The following is a 13,564-nucleotide window of genomic DNA, read 5'->3' as shown; positions in this document are numbered from 1 at the left end:
CTACAAATGCCAGAGGAAAGATAACAGAAGCGCTTCACAGGAGGCTCCCAAGCACTGAGGATGTCACCTAGACAGGGGTCGAAACGTCTGCAACACAAATTCCCAGCTCGGCGAACAGAACCACATCAACGAGCACCCAAGCTACAAATCTTCTCACAAACTTTGAATGAAAGAGAGATTCTGAGCCATCAAACTGGAAGTAAAAGGCTTCAAGATCAAGTTTAAATGAGACATCAGTGCAGCAGTTTGCTGTTTAACCAAATGGTTGTCATGGTGAACCTTCCCTTGAAGGTGCCTGGCTGCATGGATATTCTGCACAAGGTGATCCAAGTTGGCACACTGATCATTAAAATCATTGCCATGTAGTAGCCACAGAGACCAGTACAGCTGGCAAGAAAATGAAAGGGAGGGCTGGTCATAGCTGAAACCAGTGAAGGTCGATTTCGTGAGCATCAAACTAAAAGGTCTGCATACAGAGATCTTCAGATGCAAGGACCAGTTTACTCTCACACTTAGATTCCTGAAGAAGGGCTTATGCCCGAAACGTCGATTCTCCTGTTCCCTGGATGCTGCCTGACCTGCTGCGCTTTTCCAGCAACACATTTTCTGCTCTGATCTCCAGCATATGCAGACCTCACTTACTCTCACACTTAGCCAAATGAACAGCTGGGATAAGACTGCTTGCCAGACAACTGGAATAGCAGAATGCTGAAGATGAAGAAGACCTCCCCACTGGGACAAGACTAGGGCAATGTTCATTTAAATTGGACGTTTTGAAGGATTCTGATGACATCAAGGAACTAGTTACACAAGGGAAATTGCTGATCATTAAGTATGTAGTGATTGTGACAATGTCAGTCAGGTTGACCTCAGCATATGAGTTTCCTGACAGGGGCTGTTAATCTGGTCCAATCAGGGAGTGCTGGCTGACAGATATAAACAGCAGTATAGGGCCCCGGTGTCCTTGGAGAAGGAGCACGCGGTGTCTACTAACACCCTAGAGTTGTTCAGGGGTAGGTGGGTGCCGCAGGGAGTGGAGTGCATTATTTCCCCCTCCAACTCTATTTTGATTTAATCCCTCCCCTCCCCTTCACTGTTTTGATCACACAGCACTGCCCTTTGATGTGAAGCAGTGCTTGTCACTGGCCACCCGGGTGTTTTCCTATCTTCCTGGTGGTGGAAATTGAATAAAGATTCGTGCACCTTGTGTCTCTCACTGTGTCTCACACCTACACACACACACCATGGGTGCTGGGGAAAAATAAGCACTACCGCCGTGGGGGTTAATATAAAAACAAAATAAAAAAAGAAAAAAAAGAAAAAAAGATAAACAGCAGTGTCAGAGGTTCTGTTCACTCTGACAGCTGGCCCTCAGGAAGGCAGACCAGTGTCAAGGACACTGCACATGTACCAGCCTCTGTGGAGTTATTCCATTGGAAATGAGAAATAAAAATGATGCGTTTGAAGAAATGTGATTGCAACAGTCGTCTTGAGTTGAGGTAAGCATTTCTGGCATCACACCATTATTTTGGGAAGCTTGACTTGTTCATTGAGCCCCGTATGTGGAAAGAATGCAATATTTCTTCCAGGCAAATGTCATTGGGCCAAATGGAAAGCAATGACTAATTCTCTAGTCAGCTTGGGGACCTGTAGTTTTATCAGTTATTGGGAGCATGACATTTCCTGTGGCACTAGATACTAAAATCTTTCAAGAGTTGATGGATTTAGTTAATAAACATTACAAGTCCAAGTCTCGTCTAATTCTGAGATGCTATTGGTTTAATTTGGCAGTTTGAGAACCTGGGGAATTTGTGTCAGGATTTTTGATGAGGTTAAGACAACTGGCAGAGACATGCGACTTTGGTTTAACCCTTAATGAGCTGCTGAGAGATCATTTGGTATGTGGGATTAATGATTTACCATGCAAAAATTCATACTAGCTGAAGCGCAATTGGACTTTAAACAGGCATTACAGCTGGCTTTGCCATTTGATAGTGCAGCAAGTGGAATATGTGACTTACAAGATAAGCTGATGGAAGTGGACACCCTCACCAGGCTGACTGAGCTTGGAGGACACCACTTGACAGAAGGCAATTGCATAGTTTCACTCAGAACATATCCCCTGAATACAGGGACGCTAGGTCAGACCACAACAAAACCCCAAAACAAAGCTAAACTGTAAACATTTATTTTAGAATCTGGACAGGCAAGCTATTATAGTTGCAGCTTGTATGTGGACACGAGACTGCAAAAGGGTCCCACTAAGCCTTAAGTGCATAAGAGAACTCATGGGCTAGTGTCCAGGAGAGTGCGCACCCTAGAAAGCCCACCTACACCTGACTTAGAGCAGTTAAATTGCTTAGCAACATCCCAATCATAACCAATCAAAATAAATGTCTGGTGAAATAGTCACATGGTTCTAAAGCAAGTTGATAGTAGCAAAGCTGTTTCAGTGATTGCAGAATCATTCTTTAACAGAATTTGCTCTGCACTCCGACCTTTCAGTTTGGGTAAGACCTCAGCTAGAATGAGAACTTAGAATGACAAATATTTATCAATTTAGGATATAACTTTGTTTGCGTGTTTTGAGGAGATTTGTAGCTCAGGTTGAGGTTCTGGATGTAAATTTGCTCGCTGAGCTGGAAGATTCACTGTCAGGCATTTCATCATCATAACAGTACCATCATCATGAGCCTCCAGTGAAGCGCTTGTGTTAGTGACTTACTTTCTAGTTATGTGTTTAGGTTTCCAAGGATTAGTGATGTCATTTCCCGTGATGATGCAATTTCCTGTTCCTTTCCTTAGAGGGTTGTAAATGGGGTCCAAATCAATGTGTTGTTGATAGATCCAGTTGGAATGCCATGTTTCTAGGAATTCTCAAGCGTATCTCTGTTTGGCTTGCCCTAGGATGGATGTGTTGTCCCAGTCGAAGTGGTGTCCTTCCTCATCTGTATGTAAGGATATTAGTGATAGTGGGTCATGTCTTTCTGCAGCAAGTTGATGTTCATGTATCCTGGTGGTTAGTTTTCTACCTGTTGGTCCAATGTAGTGTTTGTTACAGTTCTTGTGATCTAGTTTGAAAATGTCATTAGTTTTGCTTGTTGTCTGTACAAGATCTTTCAAGTTCATTAGTGTGTTTTAGTGTGTTGGTGGGTTTGTGGGCTACCATGATGCCAAGAGATCTGAGTGGTCTGGCAGTCATTTCCAAGATGTATTTGATGTAGGGGAGAGTGGCTAGGGTTTCTGCATGCATTTTGTCTTCTTGTTTGGGCTTGTTGCTGACAAACTGGTAGACTGTGTTCATTGGGTACCCATTCTTTTTGAATATGCTGTATACGTGATTTTCCACTGCTCTTTGTAGATCTTTTGTGCTGCAGTGTATGGTGGCTCATTGAAATAATGTTCTAACGCATCTTCGTTTGTGAGTGTTGGGATGATTGCTTTTGTGGTTCAGAATTAGATTCACATGTGTTGATGTAGTTGCTGGTTTCAAGTTCCCCAGTGGCTGTTCACTCTAGTCTGAGCTTCACCGGATGCTCGCTGATTATGTGACCTAGTATAGTGATGAAACATCTCAAAATGAACCTTTCAGCTCAGCGAGCAAACCTATATCCAATTCCTCAACATGAGCTACAAACCTTCTCAAAACCCATTCACAACTACGGACGCAATACACTAAAACTGGCCCGAAAATGGGAAACCAACCAAAGCGAAACTTTACTAAGCCAAGATTCACCTCAATTGATTAGAAATTGGCAACCTGAGGGGATCTAAGATGGCGACAATCTGAAAAGATGGCACTGCAGAGTTTTGTATCGCAGTAGGAGCAGGATGGTCCAGAAAGATCATGGAGTCCCAAGAAACATCTAAAAATTAACTTACCTGTATTTTCAGCCACCCTGAGATGTCGAGAAAGGGAGGAAGAGTATCCGAGGCTGGGTCTGCAGCTCATCCTGCAGCAGCCTCAGAGTTGATTACTCTCCAGGCCCTGGTGAACCAGCTCTCGAAATCTCGTGAGATGCTGGGGATGCAAATTGAAGAGAAGCTGGCTCCAATCTCTCTCATGCTGCAGAAGCATGAGCAACAGCTGGGAGACCTGGAAAAGACGACGGATGAGGTGGGGCACAGGGTCACAGTGGTGGAAGCTGATGCCAGTTCATTCAAGGAAGAGATCCAAGCCCTGGAGATGCAGATCCATAATTTGCGTGTCCAAGTGGATGATCTTGAAAACAGGGGCAGGAGAAAAACCATTCAGATCATCGCTCTACCTGAAGGTAAGGAAGGTGAGCGGCCTGTGGAATTTGTCGAGGATTGGCTGCCGACATTCCTTGACTTGGAGGCTGGCATGAGAGGATTGAAGATAGAGAGGGCTCACCGGGTCGCAGCACGGAGATTGGTTCTGGGTCAGCGTCCTCATCCTCTCCTGGTGCAGTTCTATTGTTACCAGGATAAGGAGGGAGTCATGGAGACTTCCAGAGTCCAGGGAAAGGATCCAGAGGCCCTAATTTATGAGGGCTCTGAGATCATGTTTTTTTCAGGATTTATCAGCAGCGGTGATCCAGAAATGAAAATCTTACAACGGTGCAAAGAGAAGACAGAAGGAGCTTGGGATTCAGTACTCCCTGAGATATCCGGCAGTACTTTGGATCAGCTTAGTTGGATCCATACATCTCTTTGACACATTGAAGAAGGCAAGAGACTTTGTGGACAAACTAACCTAATTTGAACAATTGTTGTATGTATAAATAGTGTTGTTTGGGTATGTGTTTATCATTCTGTGAAAGAAACGGAGGAAGTCCGGTTGGAGCTTTATTTTTCTTTTATTTCCTCCATTGATAATAATTTGGTTTAAACTATGTCTGGTGGTGATTAAGATGTACATTTTCAATTTCTAAGTTAGGATATACCAAAGGATGAGTGGGGTATTTATTTTCCCCTTTTTATTTTATAAGAGAATTTTTTTTATTCCTATCGATATTCTATGGGGTGTTTATTCTTTTCAGCTTGTGTTTGTGGTGTGGCTCTAGCTGGGAGAAGTGAAGGTGGTTGGGATGGTTAGATGCCTATTTATGGGCAGTTTGGGATGAGTAGTTGCCCCTCCGGGCAGGGAGTGAGTTCCCCTACTCAGTGCTGTTGGCGCTTTATACGTTGGTTTGTTTTCTGGTTTTTGTCATTTTTTAAATTTTTAATAACTTTGTAGGTTTGTTAAATGTAATGGTTTTAGTTAATGAAGTTTTTATATTTGGTGGATCATGTGACACTAAGGCTCAGCAGTTTGTGGTTCAGGTTCCTCCTCTCTGGAATTTAAATGTAATTGCAGAAGTTTATGGCTAATGATTTGATTAAGGGAAGTCACTCACCAATTAAGAGGAAGGACGTACTCTTGAGTCATAGAAAGGAGAAAGTGGATATTGCTTTGTTACAGGAGACACATTTGGATGATAAGGAGCATCTGAAATTACAGCAGAATGGCTTTGACCGAGTTTGTTTTTCATCATTTAATACCAGAAGTAGGGGAGTGGCTATACTGGCTAGGAAAAATCTCCCATTTAAATTGTTGGAATGTGTTAAAGACACATACGGGAGGTTTGTAATTCTTAAAGCCTTTATAAATGGGGAAGAATATGATGTTTTAAATGTTTATTGTCCCCCAGCTCATCCCCTTAAATATTTGGTAGACGCTTTTTCGAAATTGATAAGTCTCGAGTCCTGGCACATCATTATAGGGGGAGATTTTAACTGCCTTATGGATCCCACAGTAGACAGGTTGCCCAAAGGTCCCTCGACACCCTCTGTACAAACTAAATAGTTTGTGGGCCTGTGTGGGGAGTTAGGGTCGGTGGACATCTGGAGGTGTCTCCACCCTACAGGTAGGAATTTTACATTTTTCTCCAATCCACACAGATGTCACATGAGGATTGATTTTTTTTCTGACCCCTGTGGTAACCCTGGATCTGGTGGCATCTTGTACCATTGGTTATATTACCATCTCTGATCATGCTCCAGTGTACCTGTTGGTTAAGATTAAGGATGTTACAGTGAGTTCGAGGTACTGGCGAATGGATCCCTTTATCCCCAAAGATAATAAGTTTGTGGAGTATTTCTCTAGGGAACTTTGGCCTTCCTGGACATCAACATAGGCTAGGTTGATAGGCATCTGTTCTCTGGGAAACTCCAAAGCCGATGCTAGGGGGTTATTTATTTCATATTCCAACAGTAGGAAGCGGCAGAAGGGTGAGCAGCAACGTCTCCTTGAAGCACGGGTGAAGGCAGCTGAGAAGGCTTATTTTGACAGACCCTCGGTCAAACTACAGAGGATTATGGCACTGCGGACTGCACTAAATTCCATGCTCATGCAGATGGCAAAGAAGGAGCTGACTTTTGCAAAGCAAAGGTTATACAAGCATGGTGACAAGTCAGACAAATACATTGCATAACGTGCCAGAAGGAGGAGTGCCCCACAAACCATTACGGCAATTAAGGAGGGGTCTGGGAACCTAACATGTGTTTCTAAAAAATTAATTTGGCATTCCAGAGATTTTACTCTAAGTTATACCAATCTGAGGATTGTGAAGAGGGGAAGACCAAAATGGAATCCTTTTTTAAAGATCTGAAGCTCCCGGGTGTGACTCTCGAACAAGAGACCTTTCTCAATGCCCTGTTATCAGAGCAAGAAGTGCAGGAAGCTGTGAGGCAGCTTCAGAGTGGAAAGGCGCCTGGTCTGGACGGACTTCCCCGTGAATTCTATAAGGAATTTATAAGTATACTGTCAGGCCGATGCTGAATATGTTTAACGATTCATACAGTTATGATTGTCTCCCACCATCTCTGAGAGGGGACAATATTTCACTTATCCTTAAAAAATGGAAGGACCTGGAAGACTGTGCCTCATACAGGCCCATCTTGCTCTTAAATGTGGACCTTAAAGTCCTCTCTAAGGCTCTTGCGTTAAGGCTGGAGACTGTGTTACCTTCTATTATTAAAGAGGATCAGACGGGTTTTATAAAGGGTCACAGATCCTCCAATAATGCTAGGAGGCTGCTTAACGTAATTCAAGCATGCCAACACCAGTCAATACAGGGACTGATGATTTCTTTAGATGCAGGGAAGGCATTTGACCGAGTTGGGTGGCTGTAACTTTTCTATGCTCTAGACCGGTTTGGTCTGGGCGAAGTTTTCATAACATGGGTAAAGGTTCTCTACAGTGTCCCACTCGCAGCGGTCATTACCAACAGGGTATGATCAAGCAATTTTAATATTTCTAGGGGCAGCCGGCAGGGCAGATCCTCCAATAATGCTAGGAGGCTGCTTAACGTAATTCAAGCATGCCAACACCAGTCAATACAGGGACTGATGATTTCTTTAGATGCAGGGAAGGCATTTGACTGAGTTGGGTGGCTGTAACTTTTCTATGCTCTAGACCGGTTTGGTCTGCGCGAAGTTTTCATAAGATGGGTAAAGGTTCTCTACTCGCAGCGGTCATTACCAACAGGGTATGATCAAGCAATTTTAATATTTTTAGGGGCAGCCGGCAGGGCTGTCCCCTTTCACCATTAATTTTTACGTTGGTGATTGTACCGTTGGCAGAGGCCATTCGTGGGGATCTCAATATATCAGCTCCAGACGTGGGATCAAAATTATACAAGATTTCGTTGTATGCAGACGATGTCCTAATTTTTTTGTCAAATCCAGCAGTCTCAGTGCCTTGCCTGATACAATGCATTTACACGTTTGGCGCTTTTTCAGGGTATAAGATTAATTTTGCTAAATCAGAGCCTATGCCTATGGGTGGTCTTATGAAGGAGCTAGCTCTTGAGGGTGAATATAAATTCCCATTTAGGTGGTCATAGGGGGGTTCTGTGTATTTGGGCATATTCATTACTCCAGTTCTGGATTGGCTGTTTAAAGCCAATTTTACTAAATTATTTGGAAAAATTAAACAAGATCTTCAAAGATGGGAGGCACTTCCAGTCTCGTGGTTAGGTTGGATAGCGCTTATTAAGATGAATATTCTCCCCTGTTTGCTATACGGATGCTCATCCTGATTTTCAATAAGCAAACACAGGAGACTGAACGGCTGGTTCAGCTCCTTTATTTGGCATCATAAGCGGTCCCTCATTAAATTAGCCAAACTGCAACTGCCTCACAGACTGGGGGGAGTGGATCTTCCGGACGTTAAACATTACCAACTAAGCTCGCTTTTGTCCTATATCAGTGATTGAGTTTGTGGGGATTCTCTTTCAATATGGCTAGATATCAAAGCCTCCCAGGCAAGGTGCCCCTCACCAGTTTGCTGTTTTTGGACAAGATGAGGACAGTTAGGAAATATTGCTATAACCCAATAGTCATCAATACTGTTAAAGCATGGAGGTCAATTCGGCAGAGGGAAGGCAATATTGGCAAAACATCTTTGTTTACACCCATAATAGGTATGCTGGGTTTTCAACCGGGATGGTAGATTCAGGATTTAAACGTTGGGCAGCTAGGGGTGTGTCTTTCATGAGCAATTTATTTGAGGGAGATGTAATGATGTCCTATGATCAGTTAGTACGGAAGTACGAGTTATCTAATGGAGACCTCTTTAGTTTTTTTCAAGTTAGGGATTTTATTCAAAAGAAGACCACACTTTTGACTGATCCCTGCAAATCAGACATAGATAGGGGGGCTGCTAAGGGCTAAGAGTACACTCTCTATCAGTACTTTATACCATCAATTGGGGGTGCCACCTCAGATGAGTCTAATCGACTTTGCAAGATGTGGGAAAGAGAACTGGGTGTTGAAGTTTCCTCAGAGACGGTGGGAGGGTATTTGGGAAAATGCAAGGAAGATATCAATTTGCAATGGGACCCATGTTTTTCAGTTGAAGATTCTCCACAGGGTCCACTTGGCTCCAAACCGTTTTTCAAAATTTAAACCAGGGGTATCTTCAGCATGTCCCAAGTGCAAGGTCTGCATGGGCACTCTTACCCATTGTCTTTGGTCTTGCGATAGGCTTCAAGCCTTCAAACATATTGGAGTGCTGTGGCAGGTGCAATGGAGAGGATTTTGGGTGTAGGGGTGGAGAAAGACCCTGTCTCTCTCCTTTTGGGCCTGCCCTCTGTATTTTCTGCAAACGTGCATAAGAAAAATCTTTTCAATATTCTCACATTCTGTGCAAGGAAGAATATCTTGCTAGGTTGGATATCTGAAAACCCCCCAGGCCTGTCGGGTTGGCGGAAGATTGTTATGGAGCATATTCCCCTGGATTTTCTCACAAACATGGTACACCACAAACTGAGAATTTTTACAAGACATGGCAGCCCTTTTTGGAATACCTGGACATAAGTTTATCTGCCACACTAACAAGGGCTTTTATCTAGCCATAACGATTGTGTTTCACGAGTCCAATATCCAGGGAGCAGGAACTGTGAATGTATGAGCGCTTTGTTTGGCTGGGCAGAGTTATTACTATTTATTTGTTTGTTGTTGGGTATTTATTTATTTAGTTAAATAGCTAGTTTAGGGTTTTTTAAAAATATATATATTTTTCTATATATGTTTATACATTGTACATGAGGGTGAGTTGTGAATTTATTTTATTATTTGGGGTTTTTTTGTATTGTTTTGAATTGCATTGTTTTGTACTTATTGTAATATTAAAAAATCTATCTTTTCTCAATAAAAATATATTATATATAAAAAAAGAAATTGGCCACCTGAGTGAAGCCCTAACTAAATACCTGGAAGTTTTTCAGGAATGTCTAGGAACTATCAAAGGAGCGAAAGCTACCTTGCATGTTGACCAGGAAGCAATTCCACAATTCTGCAAGGCCTGCCTCAAGCCATTTGCTTTATCAAAAGTAGAGGCAGAAATCACGAGGGTGGAAAGTGAAGGAATGGTTAGATTAGTTCACTTTGTAAAATGGGAAGTACCGGTTATACCAATTGTGAAGCCAGAATGGTCGGATTGCCTTTGTGGGCAATTCAAACAAATAATAAACAGCTGGATAAATACCCAATCCCTCATATAGAGGATTTATAAACAAAGTTGGTGGGGTGCTGTCCTTGGCCCATGCTTACCTACAGTTGCAGTTAGATGAGGATTCCCAGAAGAATTCTACAATTAATACCCATGAGGGTTTGTATCAATGTGTATGAGACTGCCATCTGGATATCATCAGCAATTTTTCAGCAGACAATGGAGAACCCTGCACTCCTTCAACTCCGCACCCGGTTCTTGGGATCTGATTTCCCCTTCTCTCTTCACTGTGGACCCAAACTCTCTCGGTCTCTTCCAGAACCCTTTCCCTTTCAAGTCTCTGGGAAGTTCAGGAGGCAGCAGTGCAATTCACTCAGAGCAGGGGGCGGGGTCTGTCTGGATGGCTGGTTAAAATACAGTCGAACAAACCAGCTCTTACACCAATATCAAGAACAGAGGAAGCATTTGGTCATAGTAAATGGTCTTCTTATTTTCAATCACACGCAGGTAATACAAGAGCGCATGAGGGAGGGATTTCTTTGTACATTTCTCAAAGGGCACTTGGGAATATGGAAATGTCGGGCTTATGTACAACAGCCTGCAAGGTGTTCAGACCTTTTACAAAAATTTGAGAATTTTATATCATCCTACTATACATGTGTAATCAATAGTAAGGGATCAATGGAGGCCTATTATCTTTGAGTCTCCCGGGCAGGTTTTGGCAAAGATTGGGACTAGACATGCTTGACTCTCAAGAAATACATATTTGATCTGGTTAGTCTACTATGTTGTGGTTCTGTTCGTCGAGCTGGAAATTTTTGTTGCAAACGTTTCGTCCCCTATCTAGGTGACATCCTCAGTGCTTGGGAGCCTCCTGTGAAACGCTTCTGTGGTGTTTCCTCCGGCATTTATAGTGGCCTGTCCCTGCCGCTTCCAGTTGTCAGTTTCAGCTGTCCGCTGTAGTGGCCGGTATATTGGGTCCAGGTCGATGTGTTTGTTGATGGAGTTTGTGGATGAGTGCCATGCTTCTAGGAATTCCCTGGCTGTTCTTTGTTTGGCTTGCCCTATAATGGTAGTGTTGTCCCAGTCGAATTCATGTTGCTTGTCGTCTGCGTGTGTGGCTACTAAGGATAGCTGGTCGTGGCGTTTCGTGGCTAGTTGATGTTCATGGATGCATTACTGCTTCTGGACATTTAGAACAGACAACAGGACGTTGAACCCATCAACAAAGACGGCATACTTAAACTACTGGACTTGTGCCTCACAACACACTTCACATTCAAGCCAAACAAAGAACAGCCAGGGAATTCCTAGAAGCATGGCACTCATCCACAAACTCCATCAACAAACACATCGACCTGCACCCAATATACCGGCCACTACAGTGGACAGCTGAAACTGACAGCCGGAAGCGGCAGGGACAGGCCACTATAAATGCTGGAGAAAACACCACAGAAGTGCTTCACAGGAGGCTCCCAAGCACTGAGGATGTCACCTAGACAGGGGACGAAACGTTTGTAACAAACATTTCCAGCTCGGCGAACAGAACCACAACAACGAGCACCCGAGCTACAAATCTTCACCCAAACTTAGTCTACTATTTCTTGGCCCAATGAAACCAGAGCTCCGGAAGGATGGTAATTGTTATGGGGAGCAAAAGTGATTGTCCCGAGCAAAGGTCACTGGCAGATACTGACAGAACATCAACAGGGTCATCCAAGAGGGTCCAAAATGAAGATGTTCGTAAGAAGTCATGGATACCAAGATAGCTGCATTGGTGAGGCCAATGTAGAATAAGAGAGAGCAGTGAATGTTGTTTCTGATCAAAGACAGTGATTAGAATTTAGTTTTATTGAAGCATGGGTCAACAGTTTGAACAAATGGATATTCATCAGCAGGGTTCCTTTATGAGCAGAAGGTTGAAAGCAGAAATCCCAATACTACAGCAAGACCTCAGACCAAACATCACAGCTCAAGACCATGAGACAAGTAGAATCAAAGGAGTTGATACAATTCCATGCGTAGCGCATAGAACTTATCAACTTTGGTTCCAAGTCTGAAGCTTGGATTAGAGATAGGAAATCAGAAGGTACAGTCCTCAGAAAATCAAAATCACATCATTCAGACTCCAGTGGACACATTCAAAAGGAACAGAAATGCATTAATTCTGCACAAAGCCTTGAGAATCAACTAGTCTGACAGCCAAACAATTGGGGTAATGAGAAGAGATAACATCAAATACCTCGCAAATGGTCACATGATTAGATTACATTCCCTACAGTGTGGAAACAGGCCCTTTGGCTCGACCAGTCCACACCAACCCTCTGAAGAGTAACCCACCCAGACCCATTTCCCTCTGAATGATGCACCAAACACTATGGGCAATTTAGCAAGCCAATTCACCTGACCTGAAAATCTTTGGACTGTTGGAGGAAACCAGAGCATGCAGAGGAAACCCACACAGACACGGGGAGAATGTGCAAACTCCACACAGACAGTCACCTGAGGCTGAAATTGAACCTGGGATTCTGGTGCTATGAGCCAGCAGTGCTAACCACTGAGCCACCATGACACACGGGTTATTAAACATGGCTGTCAACTCTGTGATTTAACTTTCTCCGGAAAAAAGTGAAGAAAAAAGGAATAAAACATGATAGTAATAGCAGACTCCTAACTTCTAATTACTGGCCTGATTTTACTGATTACCTGATCAAAATCTGGGAGAATGTGAACAGCAGCACCGTTTCAATCCCAATAATGCTAGATTTTGGATACTATCTGTACACAGCAAACGGACAAGAGACATGGCCTAACCTGGCACAAACTGAGTCAAATATTCAAACCACTGTCGCATGGTGGAATCTCCAAGCAGGTAGACAATTTTTCTACGGAGGCATTCTTTAATTTTTGCAGGAGTGTCAAAGCGGCGAATATTGCAGGTTGTTGACATCCACTTATCCTGATAGTAAAAACCAGATGGTGACACCATCGGCTGTCCCCGGACACATTCTCGAAGTGCAGGAGCTGAAAGTAAAGAGAAAGGTGCAGAAATATTTCTCACTTGTTTTCAAGGCAGTGATAATCCCCCCAGGAACATTAGCTGTTGCCACAGATAGTAAACAAATCCAAAAAGGAAAAATATCTATATAATATTCTGAACAAGTCTGTGTCATTGGTAAATGCACCATTTGGGGTGTATCACTGGTCTATCATGATCAGGAGACCCCACTTTTAAAATTGAATCTGTAATCATTATAGTGGAAACCACTAAATGGGATATATTTAAAGAATATAACCATGTTCCATTAAATATTGCATCCGGCACACATGGCTGTCAACTGGATAATTTTAGTACCTCTGGAAAAGTTGACAGAAAGAACAAATTACATGTGAAACTGAGAACTCACTGCCATCAACTAATTATTGGCTCTTTTGAATTAGTTTCTGGATTAGTGGTGCTGGAAGAGCACAGCAATTCAGGCAGCATCCGAGGACAGGCAAAATCGACGTTTCGGGCAAAAGCCCTTCATCAGGAATAAAGGCAGAGAGCTTGAAGCATGGAGAGATAAGCTAGAGGAGGGTGGGGGTGGGGGGAGAGTAGCATAG

The 13,564-nt window shown here is 43.1% G+C and overlaps 1 protein-coding gene across 1 annotated transcript in view; it reads right to left on the bottom strand.

The window, feature by feature from the left end:
• The window catches only part of LOC122555270 (NXPE family member 3-like), a 46,154-nt gene that overhangs the window by 15,080 nt on the left and 17,510 nt on the right, over window positions 1-13,564 (bottom strand). Inside the window, exon 2 of the mRNA XM_043701092.1 lies at window positions 12,773-12,982. Within this exon, the coding sequence (XP_043557027.1) occupies window positions 12,773-12,982 (210 nt within the window). The remainder of the gene's footprint in view (window positions 1-12,772; window positions 12,983-13,564) is intronic.

Source organism: Chiloscyllium plagiosum, chromosome 12, assembly GCF_004010195.1.
Source record: "Chiloscyllium plagiosum isolate BGI_BamShark_2017 chromosome 12, ASM401019v2, whole genome shotgun sequence".
Lineage (NCBI taxonomy): Eukaryota > Metazoa > Chordata > Chondrichthyes > Orectolobiformes > Hemiscylliidae > Chiloscyllium > Chiloscyllium plagiosum.
This window is presented reverse-complemented; position numbering and strand designations above follow the sequence as displayed.